This window comes from Neoarius graeffei, chromosome 8 (assembly GCF_027579695.1).
Source record: "Neoarius graeffei isolate fNeoGra1 chromosome 8, fNeoGra1.pri, whole genome shotgun sequence".
Taxonomy (NCBI): domain Eukaryota; kingdom Metazoa; phylum Chordata; class Actinopteri; order Siluriformes; family Ariidae; genus Neoarius; species Neoarius graeffei.
Window position 1 is genome coordinate 3,653,090 of NC_083576.1, and position 23,772 is coordinate 3,676,861.

The 23,772-nt window shown below is 41.3% G+C and overlaps 2 protein-coding genes across 2 annotated transcripts in view; one reads left to right on the top strand and one right to left on the bottom strand.

The window, feature by feature from the left end:
• LOC132890324 (histidine-rich glycoprotein-like) overlaps nt 1-5,100 on the top strand; it is a 58,709-nt gene extending 53,609 nt beyond the window's left edge. The window contains exon 3 of the mRNA XM_060927136.1: nt 4,075-5,100. Within this exon, the coding sequence (XP_060783119.1) occupies nt 4,075-5,100 (1,026 nt within the window). The remainder of the gene's footprint in view (nt 1-4,074) is intronic.
• Nucleotides 1-23,772, bottom strand: part of lingo2 (leucine rich repeat and Ig domain containing 2) — a 367,782-nt gene that overhangs the window by 66,652 nt on the left and 277,358 nt on the right. The gene's annotated exons all lie outside the window — the stretch shown is intronic.

Consider the following 23,772-nt stretch of genomic DNA (forward strand, 5'->3'; position numbering starts at 1 on the left):
CCTTTAGAATTTTCTATATTTCTGCATAAATATGACCTAAAACATCATCAGATTTTCACACAAGTCCTAAAAGTAGATAAAGAGAATCCAGTTAAACAAATGAGACAAAAATATTATACTTGGTCATTTATTTATTGAGGAAAATGATCCAATATTACATATCTGTGAGTGGCAAAAGTATGTGAACCTTTGCTTTCAGTATCTGGTGTGACCTCCTTGTGCAGCAATAACTGCAACTAAACATTTGCGGTAACTGTTGATCAGTCCTGCACACCGGCTTGGAGGAATTTTAGCCCGTTCCTCCGTACAGAACAGCTTCAACTCTGGGATGTTGGTGGGTTTCCTCACATGAACTGCTCGCTTCAGGTCCTTCCACAACATTTCCATTGGATTAAGGTCAAGACTTGGACTTGGCCATTCCAAAACATTCACTTTATTCTTCTTTAACCATTCTTTGGTAGAATGACTTGTGTGCTTAGGGTCGTTGTCTTGCTGCATGACCCACCTTCTCTTGAGATTCAGTTCATGGACAGATGTCCTGATATTTTCCTTTAGAATTCGCTGGTATAATTCAGAATTCATTGTTCCATCAATGATGGCAAGCCGTCCTGGCCCAGATGCAGCAAAACAGACCCAAGCCATGATACTACCACCACCATGTTTCACAGATGGGATAAGGTTCTTATGCTTGAATGCAGTGTTTTCCCTTCTCCAAACATAACGCTTCTCATTTAAACCAAAAAGTTCTATTTTGGTCTCATCCATCCACAAAACATTTTTCCAATAGCCTTCTGGCTTGTCCACATGATCTTTTGCAAACTGTAGACAAGCAGCAACTGTAGACAAGCATGCACACCATTGTTGTTCAGTGTTCTCCTGATGGTGGACTCATGAACATTAACATTAGCCAATGTGAGAGAGGCCTTCAGTTGCTTAGAAGTTACCCTGGGGTCCTTTGTGACCTCACCAACTATTACACGCCTTGCTCTTGGGGTGATCTTTGTTGGTCGACCATTCCTGGGGAGGGTAACAATGGTCTTGAATTTCCTCCATTTTCTACACAATCTGTCTGATTGTGGATTGGTGGAGTCCAAACTCTTTTGAGATGGTTTTGTAACCTTTTCCAGCCTGATGAGCATCAACAACGCTTTTTCTGAGGTCCTCAGAAATCTCCTTTGTTCCTGCCATGATACACTTCCACAAACATGTGTTGTGAAGATCAGACTTTGATAGATCCCTGTTCTTTAAATAAAACAGGGTGCCCACTCATACCTGATTGTCATCCCATTGATTGAAAACACCTGACTCTAATTTCACCTTCAAATTAACTGCTAATCCTAGAGGTTCACACACTTTTGCCACTCACAGATATGTAATATTGGATCATTTTCCTCAATAAATAAATGACCAAGTATAATATTTTTGTCTCATTTGTTTAACTGGCTTCTCTTTGTCTACTTTAGTGACTTGTGTGAAAATCTGATGAAGTTTTAGTTCATATTCATGCAGAAATATAGAAAATTCTAAAGGGTTCACAAACTTTCAAGCACCACTGTAAAAAGAACAATAAGTTTTATTATATGACCCGTATGGACCTGCACACGCACTCTTAATAAAACCACTGGGAAAAGTCACACGACTGGGCAGATATGGAGTTTTGAATCTGGTCCGGAAAAGCCGGACCCGTTTCCCCTCACTTCCTTCCACCGTTTTCATTTGGCTCTGAATTGTTACTTTGAAAAATGAGTGACAAAACTGAGCAGAGAAAAAGTGAATTTTATTCTCCAGATGATTTATCAGACACAGAGTTAATGACTCGACTGCCGACTCAACTCTATTTTGTTTTCAAATCAAAGTTCTTTTGAGTAGACTTAACAGGCTTGTATTGAAGTTGTCTCTATGAGCTGACCTGACCCGAATCTGAACTGACTTTTACTAATGATGTTATCTTAAAATCATTTTCATTTCGAGAGAACAGTAAAGTCAGTTGGATTGTATAGAATTTAAACTGTTTTTTTCAAACTTGTGCAAAGGTGATTCAGCTGTAAATGGCTTGCTGTCAATCAAATAAAAATTGATTGGTTCATTTTTTACATACAGTTGTTGATTGTTTTCCACTGTCTGTGTTAGTTATAAAAGGTCATATGATAAAATGCTTATTGACCGAGTTAGGTCACGGTCAGACGAGAAAAAATTTGGCTCTTGGTCATTTATATGATCTCGACAGCATGACCTCGAGCCAAATATTTTCCCATTCGGCCCTCCCACTCAGTCAATAAGTATATAGTCATAATGGACAGGATGTAAATTAAGTTCCTGAACAGGTTCCAGTTTTGGAGATCCTGAATGCAAAGATACTATTTCTAGTCGAATGCAGCATAAGTATTGAATAAATAATTGCATTTCATTTTTAAACATATTGAGTGGAGCCCAGTTCATGTGTAAAGTTCATGTTGAAGACACTGATGTTCCCATCCAACGTTAGCATGTGACCTCCAGGTCAGACTGTGTATCCGGGTCATTGTAGGGGAAAAACAAACAAACAAAAAACAAAAGAAAACATGGAGCTGAGGGAGGGTGTAATATTCTGATGAAAAAAAATACAGAAAAAAAACCCCAGATATTCTCTGAGACAACTCACATGCGTCCTGGCTGCAGTGCATTCTGGGAAATGTAGTTGGAAATCTCTTAGCGCTTTAATCTTTTGTGTCATGTGATCGAGCAGGTAAGACTGCGTTTCCTGTAGCTCTCGCTCAGCCGTGGCCTGAGTGGTGTGAGAACGTTGATCTGACTTTGTAAAATGAAGTGATCTGGTTTTCTTCTCGTAAATTTGTGACTTTAAATTCTCAGAGAATATCTGAGATTTTTATTGTAAATGTACAGGTGTAATCTTGGCAGTGCTGAGTTTTGTTGTCAGAATATTGCCTCCTCACTCAGCTCCGGATTTCTTTTTTTAACCTACGGTGGCCTGAATACGCCGTCATATGATAAACACCAACCCAATGTTCGTATTAGTGTTTTAAATGAATCCTATTGGCTGTTTATTGTATTAAATACAACACAATCTCTTGTAAATTAGTATTTAGTCAGAGTGAAATAATAAACTGCAAACTTGAAGGAAGCTGTAATGAACCCCTCAGACTCTCTCCCTCTCTCTCTCGCCATTTTTCTCTTCATCTGCTTCTTTAACTCTTCCATTATTGTGAGAAGCTTCAGAAATGACCTTTGATCCTGAGACTAGTGATAAATTTAACAGTCCATGATCCACTATTGTTAAAAAAATATACTCCTCACAACCTCCTCAGGTGTGTGTGTGTGTGTGTGTGTCGTCAGATAGAAAGTAATGAATTCAGCAGCGAGTCCTCACAGCACTGCATTAACTCAGACATGTACAAGGAAATGTTGTGATCTAAACCCCGACTCTGGGGCTCCAGACTCCATCATGGCGCCTGCACCTCGACTCCTTTCCTCTTCTTTTTGACTGTAATTTATTGATTTTTAATTTTGCTATTGATCGGTGACAGAGCCGAGGGTTACAGCGACTCCCACAAACTCTAGGTTCTGACATGTCCAGCATTCACTCGCTGAAGCCCAGGGGAGACTCCACACAGCATCACTATATATCTCACCACACCGCATCACTCTATATCACACCACACCGCATCACTCTATATCTCACCACACCACTGTATATCACACCACATCACTCTATATCACACCACACCACATCACTCTATATCTCACCACACCACTGTATATCACACCACATCACTCTATATCACACCACACCGCATCACTCTATATCTCACCACACCACTGTATATCACACCACATCACTCTATATCACACCACACTGCATCACTCTATATCACACCACACCACATCACTCTATATCACACCACGCCACTGTATATCACACCACATCACTCTATATCTCACCACACCACATCACTCTATATCACACCACACCACATCACTCTATATCACACCACGCCACTGTATATCACACCACATCACTTGATATCACACCAAGCCACTCTATATCACACCACATCACTCTATATCACACCACAGCACTCTGTATCACACCACATCACTCTATATCACACCACACCACTCTGTATCACACCACACCACTCTGTATCACACCACATCACTCTGTATCACACCACATCACTCTGTATCACACCACATCACTCTGTATCACACCACACCACTCTATATCACACCACATCACTCTATATCTCACCACATCACTCTATATCACACCACATCACTCTATATCACACCACACCACTCTATATCACACCACATCACTCTATATCTCACCACATCACTCTATATCACACCACATCACTCTATATCACACCACATCACTCTATATCACACCACATTACTCTGTATCACACCACACCACTCTATATCACACCACATCACTCTATATCACACCACATCACTCTATATCACACCACACCACTCTATATCACACCACATCACTCTATATCTCACCACATCACTCTATATCACACCACATCACTCTATATCACACCACACCACTCTGTATCACACCACATCACTCTGTATCACACCACACCACTCTATATCACACCACATCACTCTATATCTCACCACACCACATCACTCTATTTCACACCACATCACTCTATATCACACCGCTCCACATCACTCTATATCACACCACGCCACATCACTCTATATCACACCATGCCACATCACTCTATATCACACCACATCACTCTATATCACACCATGCCACATCACTCTATATCACACCGCATCACTCTATATGACATCACATCACTCTATATCACACCACACCACATCACTCTATATCACACCATGCCACATCACTCTATATCACACCGCATCACTCTATATCACACCACATCACTCTATATCACACCACATCACTCTATATCACACCACATCACTCTATATCACACCGCATCACTCTACATCACACCACGTCACTCTATATCACACCACACCACTCTATATCACACCACATCACTATATCTCACCACACTACTCCACACCACACTGAGCTGCAGTTCATTAATGGAGGTTGGTCGTGTGTGATATGTGCTGCTGCATTGTGAAGTGAAACAGAGATAAAATAATAAACAGTTATTCCATGAAATCAAGTCGTACATGAGCTGATAGCCGACAAGATGTGTAGCACTGAGTTGTTGATAATCCATGTATGATGAGATTGAATGGAATAACTGTTTTATTCTATCCACATTCACTGGATTTTGAGAAACAGATCATTTTTATTTTTTGCAAATTTGATAAATAAAAAACTTTATACGAAACATCTGACAAAATCATTTCCGCTGAAAATGTAAACAAAACTGTGAAATGACAGGAACAATTTGTGAAAAATGCAATAATAATAATTCTTGAAAAATAAAAAAGATACATTCCCACCATCAAATACTTTTATTCCCATATTTTTTTTGTATTTTTGGGGTTTTGTTTTCGAGTAGAGTTTTTATTTCGTCCTCAGTTTGTTCAGCAGCACGCTCCACCATTTTATTTCTCTCTACTCACAGTATATGAGATGATAGCCTAGTCATAGAGTAGCCAATCAGACTGCGTGATTGCTCATATTCAGTGAATGTGGATAGAATAAAGATGGTTATATCTTTCAGGGAAAAATGATTCCTTTTTTGATTATAAATTTACATTACAGGCATTTAGTAGACGCTCTTATCCACTCCAGAGCAGCCTGGGGAGCAGGTGGGGGTTCGGTGCCTCGCTCAAGGGCACTTCAACAAATTTAACTGAAAAGCAGCTATAATTTTTTTTTAAACAAAATTAAACTTGGCTTTCAGAGGTGAGTTTTTCATTTCTGACTTAAAACAAGTTCAATAACAGGGCTGGTTGTAAAATATTAATATTATATTTTATAGATGACTTTATTTTAGTTTTCTTCTATTTGTATAGGTTTTTTTCAATTAATTGACATTTTATCAATATGTTTATTGATTATAGGTTTTATAAATACTTTCCTAAAACACAAAGGATATCTTGTTAAAATAAACTAATTTATTTATTATAATTGGTCTCAAAATTATTATATTATATTATTTATTTATTTTGCATGGGAGCTTGTCAGTGCATGGGCGCACGCACACACTTTCCCAATAACTATTTCTGTATAATCACAAGTTTGTTGTATTTCTGTAGCGGTGTGTTATTTAGCAGGAGCTCAGGGACTGAAAATCATCTGGAGCTTTCTACAGGCGAGAAACCACTGACCCTGCTCTCTCTCTCTCTCTGTCTCTCAATCCAAATCAGTCCCACAGACACACTACTGAATGAACTTTTCCTTCCCAGGACTCATTTTTCTCGTTCGCGAGTCTTTCCTGAGTTCTCGTCACTAACTGGTTAATTTAATCAGATTGATTGTTTTTCATTGCCTGCACTGGGAGCATTTCAACACAACGCTACTGTTGTGATTAAAATGATATTTTGTTCATTTCAAATCAGCATGCGGTTTATTAATGCAAATCCATGAATTATTGTCCGTATTCCAGGGAGGGGTCGGAGCACAGGGAGAGGAACAAACACACGGATCCTCCATCACCATAGACGAGAAGAGAAGTGTGAAGTCAGGATGGAACCAGGAAGGAGAACTTCTAGATTAAAGAATCTGGGATTGAACATGGCTCAGAGACGCACCGTAACAAGTGATGAGACTTCACAGTGAAACTGAGACGCACAAGTAAACACAAACATAAATAAACAATAATCAATCAGTGACGTAACAGGTAACACAATAGGATTCAACACCAATCACAGGGACGGGGGCGGAGACGAGACAAATCAAAACGAAATGCACATGACAAAGTAAACAAAGAACATGGAGAAAAAAAAACATGAACACAGCGCTGAGAGGACTTATGTTTACTGCAGGACATTTTGAGAAACATTAAGGACATCAAATTTTTAGTTGCAAAAGTAAAAATTGTTTTCAATCGCATCTTTTACTACTTCCTTAAACCGGATGCATTTTTGTGACACTGATTGGCAAGAATGCATCCATCCATCCATCCATTTTCTGCCACTTATCCAGTTCTGGGTCGTGGGGGACCCAGCCTAAGCAGAGCAGCCCAGACTTCCCTCTCCCCAGCCACCTCCACCAGCTCTTCCAGGGGAATACCGAGGCATTCCCAGGCCAGCCAAGAGATGTAATCTCTCCAGCATGTCCTGGGTCTGCCCTGGGGTCTCCTCCCAGTGGGGCATGCCCAGAGAACCTCCCCTGGGCGGCGTCCAGGTGCCCGAGCCATCTCAACTGACCCCTTTCGATGTGGAGGAGTAGCGGTTCTACTCTGAGTTTCTCCCAAATGACCAAGCTTCTTACCCTGTCTCTGAGGGAGAGCCCAGCCACCCTGCGGAGAAAACTCATTTTGACCGCTTGTATCCGCAGTCTCATTCTTTCGGTCACTACCCACAGCTCGTGACCATAGGGGAGGATGGGAACATAGATGGACCAGTAAATTGAGAGCTTTGCCTTTTGGCTCAGCTGTCTCTTCACCACAACAGACCAGTTTAGCGGCCATATCACTGCTGATGCTGCCCCGATCCATCTGTCCAACTTCCGCTCCCTCCTACCTTCACTCGTGAACAAGACCCTGAGATACTTAAACTCCTCCAATTGAGGTAGCAACTCCCCCAGACCCGAAGTAGGCACTCCACCTGTTTCTGGCTGAGCGCCATGGCCACAAACTTGGAGGTGCTGATACTCATCCCAGCTGCTTCACACTCAGCTGTAACCTTTCCCAGTGCATGCTGTAGGTCACAGATTGATGAAGCCAACAGGACCACATCATCCACAAAAAGCAGAGATGCAATCCTGATGCCACCAAACCGGACACCCTCCGCCCCTTTGCTGCACCTAGAAATTCTGTCCATAAAAGTTATGAACAGAACCGGTGACAGAGGGCAGCCCTGGTGGAGTCCCACATGCACCGGGAACAAATCCGAATTACTGCCGGCAATGCAAACTAAGCTCCTGCTCTGGTCATACAGGGTCCAAATGGCCCACAGTAGTGGGCCCCGAACCCCATACTCCCAAAGCACTCCTTCACAGGGCACCCCGAGGGACACAGTCGTAAGTCTTCTCCAGGTCCACAAAACACATGTAGACCGGTTGGGCAAACCCCCATGCACCGTCCAGGACCCTTGCAAGGGTAAAGAGCTAGTCCAGTGTTCCACAACCAGGATGAAAACTGCATTGTTCCTCCTGAATCCAAGGTTCAAATATCGACCAGACTCTCCTGTTCTCCTGTCCAGCACCCCAGCATAGGCTTTCCCAGGGAGGCTGAGAAGTGTGATCCCCTTATAGTTGGAACACACTCTCTGGTCCACCTTTTTAAAAAGGGGCACCACCACCCCAGTCTGCCAATCCAGAGGCACTGTCCCCAACCTCCATGCAATGCTGAAGAGGCATGTCAGCCAAGACAGCCCAACAACATCCAGCGCCTTCAGGAACTCAGGACGAATCTCATCCACCCCCGGAGCCCGGCCACCAAGGAGCTTTTTAACCACCTCAGCAATTTGCAAGAAATGAAGCAAAAATAATGAAAATAACTTGTCCTTGTGATAGCATTAGCTTTCAATAATAAACCTCATTAAAAATAAGTTGATTTTTTTTGAGAACTTGATGTATTATTTAAAGAAAGTTGTTGCTATTACAAAACATTCTGTTTGAACACAATGATATCTTTAAGGTTTTTGTGGTTTCTCGGTAACATGACAAGCTGTGTATGATATGATTTATTCTTTTAATTTTAGAGGATGTATGTTTTGTTTTATTTTGTTTTATTATACAGTAGCTGCTATAACAGAAGTCAGAAATTGTTTCAGCGATGTTCCACAACATTAAACAGACAAAATTTAAAAATAAAATTGCAATTGTTGGCAATTTGCTGCAGTAAAAGAAAAATAAAACATTTCAGGACATGCTGTTAGAAGAAAACAATCAAGCTTGAGGTGGGAACAGTACCTCAGCTTCATTACATCATGCTACAGTGTTTTATTTTTTACTTAATTCTATATTTTGTGCTTTATAAGCATGCTGAGATGCTTTTCTGCTCACCACAGTTGTAAAGAGTGATTATATGAGTTACTATATCCTTCCTGGCAAAAAAGATCGAACCACCTTGAATCTGTCCATTTCCCTCTGACCCTCTCTTATCAACAAGGCGTTTGTTTCCACCCACAGAACTGTCGCTCACTCACTCGATGATTGTTTTTTGCTTTCTGCACCATTCTGTGTAAACTCTCGAGACTGTTGTGTGTGAAAACCCCAGGAGGAGATCAGCAGTTTCTGAAATACTCAAACCAAAAATACTCATCTGGCTCAAACCGACACCCATACCACAGTGAGAGAAAGAAAGAAAGTCACACTTCACTGTGAGATCACGATTTCTCCCATTCTGATGTTTGAACATCGTGAACATTAACTGATTTGTATCTGCATGATTTTCTGTACCGTGCTGCTGTATTGCAGTATCGTGCCATTCCTGGAGCTCAGGAGGTCACAGTCATCAACCCTGTTTCAGGTTTAATCAGAAGTCCAGGCTGTGAAATTTGTTCTTCGGTGTAAATGTGTCCGTGTGTCACTGTATTTACTGCAGCCGTGTGAATAAACCCATCATTACCAACATGAGCATCCAGAAATCAAAGCCCTGTTAATAACGCTCGCCTCATACAGCAGCAAACAGCACCGTGTCCTCCACAAGCGAAGGGTGTAATTAAGTACAAAGTGTTTGCAGAGATTTACAATGCCATGGTAACATGTGCGACTCAGCGGAGACAGAACTGCAGAGGGCTGATGGGGAAATTAACATCGTTAAATTTGCTATCAAAATGAAAAACGTTTTCAGTAGAAGATAGCTGCAAATTCGGAGATCCTCGACTCTGACGAGCGGGACTGTCAATCACAGGTACAGTAGACGAGGGCAGGTAAGAGTGTGTAACACAAAAAAGGGAATAATAAACTTATTTGTGTGAATCATTGGCATGTGGGTAGAGACAGAAATACAGCAGATCAGCAATTTATCCAGTTTGAGCGACAGAAGCTCCGCCTTGGGGATACGCCTCATCTGATAGCCTTTGTAGACTTTTCTGGCCACAAGCTTCAGAATCTGAAGGTTCCCATATACTCTTTATGTGACACTGAATCAGATTAACCTTGAGTCAGCGTGCTGCATATAACTGTTTTACTTTTTCTCAATTAGTTTTTTTTTTTCCCACTGTATGTACTGTAACGTTTTTGATGGAAAGAAACTGAAAATAACTGCAAAATGAACCTGCAAAAATTACTAAAAGTTGTGGTGCAAGTTTTATGCAAATAAAAAAAAATGCAAAATCAAAATTAACCTGCAAAAATGACCTGCAAGTTAATGACGTTTACTCAAGGTTTGTTGTTGTTGTTGTTCGTGATTTTTGATTGTTGTTTCCTAACAATCCTAATCTCAAAAACAAGACCTCTAGTTCCTCTTCTACATTTCATCAATAACTGGAGCTAAGAACCACCTCAATACTTTTACACAGATAGGAAATCTCATCTCATCTCATCTCATTATCTGTAGCCGCTTTATCCTTCTACAGGGTCGCAGGCAAGCTGGATCCTATCCCAGCTGACTACGGGTGAAAGGCGGGGTTCACCCTGGACAAGTCGCCAGGTCATCACAGGGCTGACACATAGACACAGACAACCATTCACACTCACATTCACACCTACGCTCAATTTAGAGTCACCAGTTAACCTAACCTGCATGTCTTTGGACTGTGGGGGAAACCGGAGCACCCGGAGGAAACCCACGTGGACACGGGGAGAACATGCAAACTCCGCACAGAAAGGCCCTTGCCGGCCACGGGGCTCGAACCCGGACCTTCTTGCTGTGAGGCGACAGCGCTAACCACTACACCACCGTGCCGCTCCCCACCATATATATATATATATATATATATATATACACACAAACACACGGTGGTGCTTGAAAGTTTGTGAACCTTTTAGAATTTTCTATATTTCTGCATAAATATGACCTAAAACATCATCAGATTTTCACACAAGTCCTAAAAGTAGATAAAGAGAACCCAGTTAAACAAATGAGACAAAAATGTTATACTTGGTCATTTATTTATTGAGGAAAATGATCCAATATTACATATCTGTGAGTGGCAAAAGTATGTGAACCTCTAGGATTAGCAGTTAATTTGAAGGTGAAATTAGAGTCAGGTGTTTTCAATCAATGGGATGACAATCAGGTGTGAGTGGGCACCCTGTTTTATTTAAAGAACAGGGATCTATCAAAGTCTGATCTTCACAACACATGTTTGTGGAAGTGTATCATGGCATGAACAAAGGAGATTTCTGAGGACCTCAGAAAAAGCGTTGTTGATGCTCATCAGGCTGGAAAAGGTTATAAAACCATCTCTAAAGAGTTTGGGCTCCACCAATCCACAGTCAGACAGATTGTGTACAAATGGAGGAAATTCAAGACCATTGTTACCCTCCCCAGGAGTGGTCGACCAACAAAGATCACTCCAAGAGCAAGGCATTTAATAGTTGGTGAGGTCACAACTATCTCATTAACATTAGCCTCTCTCACATTGGCTAATGTTAATGTTCATGAGTCCACTATCAGGAGAACACTGAACAACAATGGTGTGCATGGCAGGGTTGCAAGGAGAAAGCCACTGCTCTCCAAAAAGAACATTGCTGCTCATCTGCAGTTTGCTAAAGATCACGTGGACAAGCCAGAAGGCTATTGGAAAAATGTTTTGTGGATGGATGAGACCAAAATAGAACTTTTTGGTTTAAATGAGAAGCGTTATGTTTGGAGAAAGGAAAACACTGCATTCCAGCATAAGAACCTTATCCCATCTGTGAAACATGGTGGTGGTAGTATCATGGTTTGGGCCTGTTTTGCTGCATCTGGGCCAGGACAGCTTGCCATCACTGATGGAACAATGAATTCTGAATTATACCAGCAAATTCTAAAGGAAAATGTCAGGACATCTGTCCATGAACTGAATCTCGAGAGAAGGTGGGTCATGCAGCAAGACAACGACCCTAAGCACACAAGTCGTTCTACCAAAGAATGGTTAAAGAAGAATAAAGTTAATGTTTTGGAATGGCCAAGTCAAAGTCCTGACCTTAATCCAATGGAAATGTTGTGGAAGGACCTGAAGCGAGCGGTTCATGTGAGGAAACCCACCAACATCCCAGAGTTGAAGCTGTTCTGTACGGAGGAACGGGCTAAAATTCCTCCAAGCCGGTGTGCAGGACTGATCAACAGTTACCGCAAACGTTTAGTTGCAGTTATTGCTGCACAAGGAGGTCACACCAGATACTGAAAGCAAAGGTTCACATACTTTTGCCACTCACAGATATATAATATTGGATCATTTTCCTCAATAAATAAATGACCAAGTATAATATTTTTGTCTCATTTGTTTAACTGGATTCTCTTTATCTACTTTTAGGATTTGTGTGAAAATCTGATGATGTTTTAGGTCATATTTATGCAGAAATATAGAAAATTCTAAAGGGTTCACAAACTTTCAAGCACCACTGTAAAAAAAAAAAAAAAGCGAAAGAGATGAAAACCCCAACACGATTTGTAAACGCTCACATGAGCACTCCAGCCCAGGAGGTGGCGCTAGTACAACAATTTCTTATGAGGTGAAGATATGAAATCGGACACTGTAGATGAGGAAAGCATGAAACACAATGAAACTGTCAAGAAGGAAGAAATGAATGAATGAATGAATTCTAACCTCGGATTGTATTTAATCAGGTTCTTTGTGAATGACGACGTTAATCTCGTTAAAATATGCAGGAATTCAAATGAGCAGAGAGATATGATTTGATTCGATGCACATGAAGTTGCCACGCCCACAAACCCTGCCCTGATTTCATTTCTAAGATATGATGCTAATCATAATGCGAGCGTTATTATGGAGTTTGTTCTGTGTTTGATAAAGCTGAAACACACACACACACACACATATCTGATAAATGTGTCGCTGCTGAAAAACGCTGCTACAAGCACAAACATATCAGCTCCATTTATCTTTTTCACTGAAAAATGTAAAGACGTGTGTTTCAGGTGCATTAGTTTTCCGAGTTTTTCACTCTGCGAGCGCGGAGGAAGCACCCAGGAAAGAAAACAAAAAAATAAAATACAGCAAAAGTGCCTTCATGTAAACATTAAGGCTGTAATTAACGTTGCTTCAACGGAGACGTTGTCACTTCAGTGACAGTGTGAAAGCACACGGCTTCAGCTTCAGTAAAACACTCGGGGAGGAAGGGGGGCTGAGGGATGAAGAGCAAATCACTTTTATTTCTACTTTATTATTATTATTATTATTATTATTATTTTTATTCTCCGCAAAAAAAGAAGAAGAAAATCTTCCTCAGATTTAGTGTTACAAGTGCACGACTGATAGAATACAGTTCTGTAAAGTAGTCGAGGGAAAGAAGGAAGGAACATCATCCTTTTGTTTGTTTGTTTGTTTGTTTACTCCATCAGTGGTTGGTAGAAGAGAGCAACTGGACTTGCTTGAAAAGTCTTGAAGACGTTTCGCCTCTCGTCCGAAAGGCATCATCAGTTCTGTCTGTTTAATAGGGAGTATCAAGTATTTATCCTCTCATGGATCATAATAGAATCCAAATCAGAATGCTGATGGCTGCATTGAAGGTGGCTGATAGATGTCATAGACACCCACCTCTGTTCAGTGATGGTCGTTCCAGGCCGACAAAACCGAACGATCCTCTCTGGCTAAGATGTCTGCCAGTTTTCTGGAAGTCCTCTCATACTCCCGCACTAGTCGAAGGGTACTCATCCCAAAGTGTGTAGAAACATATCTGTGAAAATACTCAGTCGTCCAGGTACATAGTAATCTGTGAGTAACATGAGAGGATAAATACTTGATACTCCCTATTAGACAGACAGAACTGATGATGCCTTTCGGACGAGAGGCGAAACGTCTTCAAGACTTTTCAAGCAAGTCCAGTTGCTCTCTTCTACCAACCACAGATTACTATGTACCTGGACGACTGAGTATTTTCACAGATATGTTTCTACACACTTTGGGATGAGTACCCTTCGACTAGTGCGGGAGTATGAGAGGACTTCCAGAAAACTGGCAGACATCTTAGCCAGAGAGGATCGTTCAATTTTGTCAGCCTGGAACGACCATCACTGAACAGAGGTGGGTGTCTAAGACATCTATCAGCCACCTTCAATGCAGCCATCAGCATTCTGATTTGGATTCTATTATGATCCATGAGAGGATAAATACTTGATACTCCCTATTAGACAGACAGAACTGATGATGCCTTTCGGACGAGAGGCGAAACGTCTTCAAGACTTTTCAAGCAAGTCCAGTTGCTCTCTTCTACCAACCACAGATTACTATGTACCTGGACGACTGAGTATCTTCACAGATATGTTTACTCCATCATTTTTTTTTTTTTGTTACATTCTTGTTCTCACCGTGTTTCTGTGATTTTCTGTGAATCTGTTCTGGATTTTAAAGACTGTAGAGGAATAACATACAGTACTTGCCAACTTTTCAAAATTCTCATGGGGAGAAAAGTGCGTGAACGATATTTTCAATTGGACGAGGGTCTGATGCACGGTTGAAACGATAAAAACAATGGATCCCAATTAATTGCAAGCCATTTGAAATTCATACAATTAAAGAGTTTTTGTATTGTTGATATTGTTCTATCAGTTCCTATAGGTTATGGGATTCATGTATCAGGCATGAGAGAGCTCAGAGTGAAAAATCTGAAATACTCTTGTTTTGAATTTTAATATAATAACAATGAAAGGGAAGTCTTACTGTAAATCAGATTTTCTCATCTCATTATCTGTAGCCGCTTTATCCTGTTCTACAGGGTCGCAGGCGAGCTGGAGCCTATCCCAGCTGACTACGGGCGAAAGGCGGGGTTCACCCTGGACAAGTCACCAGGTCATCACAGGGCTGACACATAGACACAGACAACCATTCACACTCACATTCACACCTACGCTCAATTTAGAGTCACCAGTTAACCTAACCTGCATGTCTTTGGACTGTGGGGGAAACCGGAGCACCCGGAGGAAACCCACGCGGACACAGGGAGAACATGCAAACTCCACACAGAAAGGCCCTCGCCGGCCACGGGGCTCGAACCCGGACCTTCTTGCTGTGAGGCGACAGCGCTAACCACTACACCACCGTGCCGCCCTCTAAATCAGATTTTGAGCTGAAAAATCTCCTGCCTGAATATTGTATCCATACAGAGACCCACAGAAAATAACACAAGTGATGCTTTAGAAGAATGTTTATCATTTCTTAAAATAGTCACAGTGAATGAAAGTATTATTGGATTGCATCAAATGTGTTTTCCTTCTGTAAGCTCATGTAAAAATACAGAGAACTATAATATCATATATAAATTACATTTTAATAAGATTTAACCAAAATAGTAACAACTCAATTAAATAAATACTGCACTGTCTGAGTACGACTAAAATGCATCTCTCTCACTAAACACTTTCCAACAGAATTTTTAAAAAGCGCGAGAAATCCTATCAAAGTCCTCTCGGAATGCAGCAAAAGAATTTGCTCATTTGCAAACTTTGACAAAGTTTTCAAACAAAATGTAAAAATGGCTCTATAAATACTACCATACTATCAAAATATACTCCACAAAGAAATTCACTCGAATGCAACATTTTAGTCCGACCAAAATACACTCACTAGTAATCTTTCACTTAAAACCTCAAAACTCGATCAAAATCAATCACTTTCCAGATAATTCACTTGTAAACTTTCAAACACAAATTCAAAATAGCACCAAGACGCTCCCGCACTATTCAAATACACTCACCAAACACATTCTCTGTCATGCAAAATTTCACTAAACGCTTTAGAAGTTGTACGGTTTGTTTCTGAAATGCTACGGAAGACGAGTTTAATTTCACACTCAAATGTCCATTATATTCTGATTTAAGGTATCTTTACCTTAAAATGTGTAACTGGCTGGTCGAACATTTGCTTATCCACGGAAATTCATTCTCCCAGGCAACCTGGGATTTGCATTCATATTTTTGCCGTTTGGTATTGGGTTTAGTGGTCATGATGAGTGACTGCTTGTAAAAAATGTCGGACAGCCCAGGTGAATCCTGCATTATGGAAGTGACTGTCGTTCTGTTCGTTGATTGGTTAAAAATCAGTTGACATCAGCAGTGTTTCTCATACAATTCTGATTGGACATAATCGGGAGTATTTTTAACTTGGCGGTAGGGATTTCCCAAAACTGGGAGATTATCCAGTTTTTAACAAATATGATCAGGAGGTGGGAGACGGAGGCTAAAATCGGGAGCCTCCCGCCGAAATCGGGAGGGTCGGCAAGTAAAACACTCCACGATGCTGTCCTGGATGAAATACCCAACACGGTCGTTCTCACAGTAACTCCGCCCACTCCTCCCAAGTATAATATTTTTGTCTCATTTGTTTAACTGGGTTCTCTTTATCTACTTTTAGGACTTGTGTGAAAATCTGATGATGTTTTAGGTCATATTTATGCAGAAATATAGAAAATTCTAAAGGGTTCACAAACTTTCAAGCACCACTCTGTGTGTGTGTGAGAGATACAGAGAGTGAAAGAGAGAGAGAGAGAGCACGGGTTCTTAACCTTTTCTACTCTTAGGGTCACCTATTCATATTTGTAACAAGTTGGGGCCCATTAAAAAATGATCCCCAGTTATTTTAGCTCATCTATTCAATTAGAATCTAATAATCTACTGTAAAGTGTATTAGTGGGATGCAACTTCACTCCCTGTTGCAGATGGGAGCCCAGGGATTAAATAAGTGCAATAAAAACAACTGGTTTTAATTGCAGGTTTTGTATTTAAAACTGTATGGATGTTCCAGAAGCGAATATAAAACTATACATGCAGGCCATTCTCAGTCAAAAGGGATTAAGGATCCAAAAGTGGACTCTGGTCCATTAACACAAGAACTTATTGCTGTGTTTGTATTCAGCAAACATGCAAGTTGTTAAAGCCAAGAAGTACACTCAGAAAAAGTGGATATAGAAACCACTCAATGGGATTAGATCCTTACACACTAACAAAGAAGGAGTTTTCCTACAAGTTGGAAAATTATCCATCTGTTGAGTTCTCCGATATCTCAAACTACCTGGTGCTGCAGATATATAGGGTGTTCACACGGCACATATTTGCATCGATGCTGCACCGATGTATTTTGTTGCGATATATCTTACACCGGTGTAAATTTTGCGCAGCGTTCACACATCACAACCCTGCTTACTAGAGAGAAGCGTGTTAGCACCGGTGCAGCCCCACTTGCGGTCACACGGCAGTTTCTGCGACCGTGAAATAGTATCAAAAACTTTATTACTATCATTTCATTTGACAGTAATAAAGTTTTGATATCATTTCCTTTTATTACTATCATTTCCTATCATTATTACTATCATTTGCGATAGTAATAATGCGGAAATTAAATATGCGCATGCGTGAAAATGTACTTCCTTTTCCCGGTTGTCATGGCATCACCAAGCGCCGGGAAAACAACGTGGATGAAGACACCAGTGTTGCCAGATATTGCTCATGTTTTCCACCCCAAAATATGTTCAAATCTGCCAAAATGCACTTAAAACTGCCCAATCTGGCAACACTGGAAGACACATAGTTCTGTTGTTGTTGATATTCGCCATTTTGGAAGCGCAAAATACCAGGATGCAAATTATGCAATGCCCGTATGTAATCAACTCTCCTGACGCATAGCGAGTCTACCCCTGTAGCGTTCAGACGTCCCATTTTATATCGGTGCTGCCCCGCAAACTAGCATTTACTCCGGAGTAAATTTCTTAAACCACCTCCTGATCAGGGTTAGATTTGCATCGGTTTAAGCAGCTTTCAGGGGCTACACCGGTATAACTTTGTACCGTGTGAACGCTCTACCGGGGCAGCCCTGGTGCTACACCGGAGTAAAAGTTGCCATGTGAACACCCCTATTGTTCTACACGGGGACACAGATGAAAACCTGGAAGAGCCTGGAGGAGTACAACTTTTTATATGTGGCTGGGTTAAAGATCTGAGGATCAGAACACTACAAGATAGATGGCGGTAGACAGATCCAAGTGCAGGAAGAGTGCTTATTAGCAGGCATGATATTTATAAAAACGAAAGCAAAACAGAAAGCAGAATCATAAAGCAGAGGATTTAACCAGAGTCATAAACATGGCTAGGAACAAACACAACAGTGATAGTGAGAATATTTCACAAAGCCTCTGTGAAAACAGCATCCTTATCTACTATACGCGTGCTGATTGTGCTCAAATCATTATCAGGTGTTTCCCATAACGACTGGGTCCCAAGACCGTGCACAACATGCTCCGTGAGCGAGCGCAGCTGCTCCAGCTGCATCAGACTCAAGTGCATGAAGGCGTGACAGTCAAGTGTTTGCCTGCTGTGTGACCACAACTTTTAGCTCGCCTGGATATCGCCACCAAAACGCCTCATTTTCATCGATAACCCATCGTAAAGCATTGCAAGCTGTAGTGTAACCATAGCTTAATGAGGCAGATGTGACATTGGATGCAACCCAGCAATTGTCCCTTACTATGAGTAAAAATTAGCTTCAACTTGGAAAAAAAAAATGCCGCCCACTAGATGGCCCAGTGATTGAGAAACACTGATATAGAGCATCTGGTTGCTTTTGTGCACTTTTCTGGCCACAAGGTTCAGAATCAGATTGCTTCTATACACTTTGCTTATATGCACACATTCTCAGTGGTAAATAAATGTTTTAATTTTGATTTCTGGAGCAGAAATGTTCACAAATCCCGTCTTTCTTAAGAAGTGTGAGTTTTTATTGAAGCAGTTAGCATTGAGGTTTGATAGGATAGGAGAAGCTGAGGAATATCGCCTGTGATTGCTCATTGGCCATGTCAGTCTTTCTATTAAACAAACAATGTGGTTCTTGGCTAAATGTGTTCATAAAACATATGGGATTCTTTGGCAAAGCTGGAAGTTTTGCTTCGGAGACTAAAATCACAGAATTGTCAGGAGAATTTCTCAGACCAGAACATGTTTTCCACCATCAGGACAGCACAATGATCTGCATTTTTTTTCCTGAAAGGAAACAAAAACAGTGTTCATCTCCAGCTTGATTTCATATTTCTTGTCCATGATCCACAAAAAACAGTGAATACAATAATAGCACAGCCCTGTGATGACCTGGCGACTTGTCCAGGGTGTACCCCGCCTTTCGCCCGTAGTCAGCAGGGTGTCCGCGGAGTCTAAAAAAGTCTAAAAAAGTCTAAAATTACACATTTTCAATTTTAGGCCTAAAAAAGTCTAAAATACAGAGATATTTTGCACTGTTGGTCTAAAATCTCATTTGGGTAATTTAAGACCTAGGTTACGTGTAGAATTATTCTGCACGTAGAAAATCTTCCTGGAAGTTCCTTTCAGCACCTAGATGTCACCCGGGATTGGTTGGCATCTCGGTGCTGAAAGGAACTTCCGGGAAGATTTTCTAGTTTCGGTTGTGTTGCCAGATTGGGCGGTTTTAAGTGCGTTTTGGCGGGTTTTGAACATATTTTGGGCTGGAAAACATCAGCAGTATCCGGCAACACTGTGGAAGATTTCCTGATTCCGGTTTACAGCGCTGACTCAGTTCGTGCAATCGCTGGTGTTGCGTAGGCTACCGTGTAAGCTCTGTCAATTTCAAATTAAAAATGGAAGCGGACAAATTGGTTCCTAAAAGAACTAGTAAGGGGTCAGTCATCTGGCATTTTTTGGATATCGCAAGGAGGACGTGGAACAGCAAATGCCAGTTTGTAAAGTGTGCAAAAAAAACCTGTCATCACGAAAGGCAGAAACACGACAAATATGTTCCATCACCTAAAACTCACCCGGTACAGTATGAAGAGTCTCTTAAACTCCGAACTACTTTCCCACGAGCTAAAACCCCCCACGAGCTAAACAAATGACCCTAGCGGCCTCGTTCTCCAAAGCCCCCCATATGAGAAACCGAGTCAGAGATGGAGAGCTATAACGGATGCAATCACGAACATCATTGCCGAAGACATGATCCCAATTAGTATAGTGGAAAAACCAGGCTTCCAAAAATTACCAAACACACTCGATCCCAAATATGAGTTGCCTGGTCGCAGACATTTTACAGAGAAGGCAGTACCGGAATTATACACGTCTGAGAGGCAGAGCCAGAAAACATTCAGTTCAAAAGTGTGCAAAGAGAAAAATGATGTTTTGCAGATCTCTCTCTTCTCTCCCTCAATCTCTCTCTCTATTGTGAATGTTCCAGTGGTTCTCAGTAGTCAGGTTAATAGCTTGGAGATCTATTTTTTTAAATAATTTAATGAATGAGCACTTTTCTTATTTAGGCTAAATGTCTTTCTCAGTGTTGAGCTTGCACTTTATTGGTTTGAGCTCTGAGCAGCTCTGTATTGTGTTGCCCCTTTGTTGCAATTTTCAAGATTGTTTTTGCAGTTTGTGCCACATCTTTGTTGAATAAAAATAGTCTTATTTCAATTCAATTGTGATTAATCACCAACAGGAAAATTTAAAATGTGTTGTTGAAAACCACCTGTAAAGTTAACCAAGAATGTTATTTAATCTGCAGGGATTGTCGTGAAAACAGTAAAGAGTAAAAGTTAGATTTCATGGGGTCCTTTAGAGGAGATTTAAATATATTGAGATGTATATCGTGAAATGGAGAAAATGTATCGGGATATTCATTTTTTCCCATATCACACAGCCCTATTGTCACGGTTTGTAGCAAAATGGGCAAATGCAAGTTTAACGACTGCTGGCTTGAACGCAATGATTTCGTAGACTGGTTAAAACGTGTACCAAACAATCCGTTTGAGGCGTACTGCACATTGCGCAAAAGAAAACTCAAACTCAGCACCCTGGGTGTAAAGGCACTGGAATTGCACGCGAAATCAGAGAAGCACCAGGCTGCCCATAAAAGTCTGCAACAATCGCATGCCATCACTCAATTTTGTTCACCGTTGTCAGGTCCAAGCACATCTCGAGACGGTGTATCAGCGAACTCCGTGCAAACTGTAACGCTACAACACGCAAACCGTACGGAATCGAATGCCTCATCCTCAAGTGATTTGCGGGATGTCTTTGGCTCCACTGCAACTTAGTTCCTCATTAATGCAAGAGCGCACCCTAGGGATGTAATAAGTTCATTGGTGAATGATAATAAATTTTGTTATTTCGAAAGTAATTCAGGCTCTCCCAACTTTCTTTATTTTTTTTGTGCGGCATAAGTCTTAAATTTAACCTGTTATGGTTTTAAAAAGGTCTTAAAAAGTCTTAAATTGAACTTGTTCAAGCCTGCAGACACCCTGAGTCAGCTGGGATAGGCTCCAGCTTGCCTGCGACCCTGTAGAACAGGATAAAGCGGCTACAGATAATGAGATGAGATGAGACAATAATAGTACCTACTTAGTGCACTCATTCTCAGTCCAACATTAGACCACTTTGAAGATTAGAATTTAACTCCAGAATTAAACAAGCAATTCTGTCGATGAGGATTACAACCACGGCTACAGTTTATATTACCCATTAAATTATGTATAACTGTGACAGCTTGTGAAAGCCTCGGTGGTTCCTGACTCTCAGTCTTCACAGTGAGGTTTTACATTTTCAGGCTATTTATATTTATGTTCTTGCATGCTCTATTACCTTATACAAGGTTCTACATGTACTTTTGGATAATAAACTACAACGGTCCATTAACACCAAGGCTGTCCTGAGAAAGAATTAGAGCTGGAGCTATTTTCAGGGGAAGTTCAGATGCTTTAATGTATGCTATGCTCCATCAGTCAGTGGGAGATGTTTTCTGTGCTGGAATATGAAATGGAAAAAAGGCTCCAAGGCTATACGAGTGGACAGATTGCTCGCTCCATCAAGCACTTTTCCATTTCCAGATACCCACTGGCTAAGCAGGTTCAGGAGATACTTCACTTGTGCAACAACCAGGGGAAGAAATCCTGTACTTGGTATTGTAGGGGCTTCCAAATTACATAAAATGGACATGGATTTTTGATGGTGGTGTAGTGGTTAGCACTGTCACCTCACAGCAAGAAGGTTCCAGGTTAGAACCTCATGGCCAACAGGAGCCTTTCTGTGTGGAGTTTGCATGTTCTGCCCGTGTCTGTGTGGGTTTCCTCTGGGTGTTCCGGTTTCCTCCACAGTCCAGAGACATGCAGATTTGGTAAAATACCCAGCCACTGGGGTTGCACGAGCCAGTGTGTACTCAGTGCCAGTTCCAAGCCCAGATACGGTAGATTGGGGAGGGCTGCGTCAGGAAGGACATCCGGTGTAAAACCTGTACCAAATCAAATATGCAGAACAGATCTACTGTGGTGAACCCTAACAAATGGGAACAGCCAGACAAAGAAGAAGACATGAGTTTTCACCAACTCCAAGCCCTGACATTTTTGTAAACTTAAGTTTCAGAATTTAGGACCGGTGAACTGAACTCATCTCATCTCATCTCATCTCATCTCATTATCTCTAGCCGCTTTATCCTGTTCTACAGGGTCGCAGGCAAGCTGGAGCCTATCCCAGCTGACTACGGGCGAAAGGCGGGGTTCACCCTGGACAAGTCGCCAGGTCATCACAGGGCTGACACATAGACACAGACAACCATTCACACTCACATTCACACCTACGCTCAATTTAGAGTCACCAGTTAACCTAACCTGCATGTCTTTGGACTGTGGGGGAAACCGGAGCACCCGGAGGAAACCCACACGGACACGGGGAGAACATGCAAACTCCACACAGAAAAGCCCTCGCCGGCCACGGGGCTCGAACCCGGACCTTCTTGCTGTGAGGCGACAGCGCTAACCACTACACCACCGTGCCGCCACTGGTGGGTAAATTCATATTTAATGAAAGTTTGAGCATAACCTTGTGGCTGTTGGAGAGAGTATTCAGGCCATTGTAGGTAAAAATAAATAAATAAATAAAACAGAGCTGAAGTGAGGTTAGTATTCTGAAGGTATATTATTCCCATAAACATGGGGAGCCATGGCCTAATGGTTAGAGAAGCAGCTTTGGGACCAAAAGGTCACTGGTTTGATTCCCAAGACCAGCAGGAAAAGCTGAAGTACCCTTGAGAAAGGCACCTAATCCCCAGGCTGCTCTGTGTTTGTTGTATGTTACTCTGGATGGATGGATGGTATAACTTTAGAATACCTGAGTTTTTCTCTTAAATATATGACATTAATCTCTGAGGTTTTTCTTTCTCAGAATATCACCCCTGCCTCCGCTGTTGTTTTTTTTAACCTCCAATGGCACTAATGCACCGCCATATATTAGCTTGTGTTTTGTTGAATTCTGTTCTTCCACTGAGTCAGAGTCCATTTCAATGTTGTTGAAGAACAAGCAGAGATAAATGGAGCGGGAAATTGCCCCATTTTTATTACTTAACGCCTATGCTTCTTGCAAACAGGACTGCTAGTTTTGCTTGACATTATCAGAAGCTTATTTATTCCACACAGTCTTTATTAAAATCACTTAATTAGCTTCTCAGCCTTAAGTTATGTTACTTGACACTTTCTAGCATCATTATTTGAGCCTCAGAGGAAGAAACATTGGGGAGGAGTTAATATAGGCGTATCAGATGCTCTCTGGCCATGCTGTGAAAATTGTT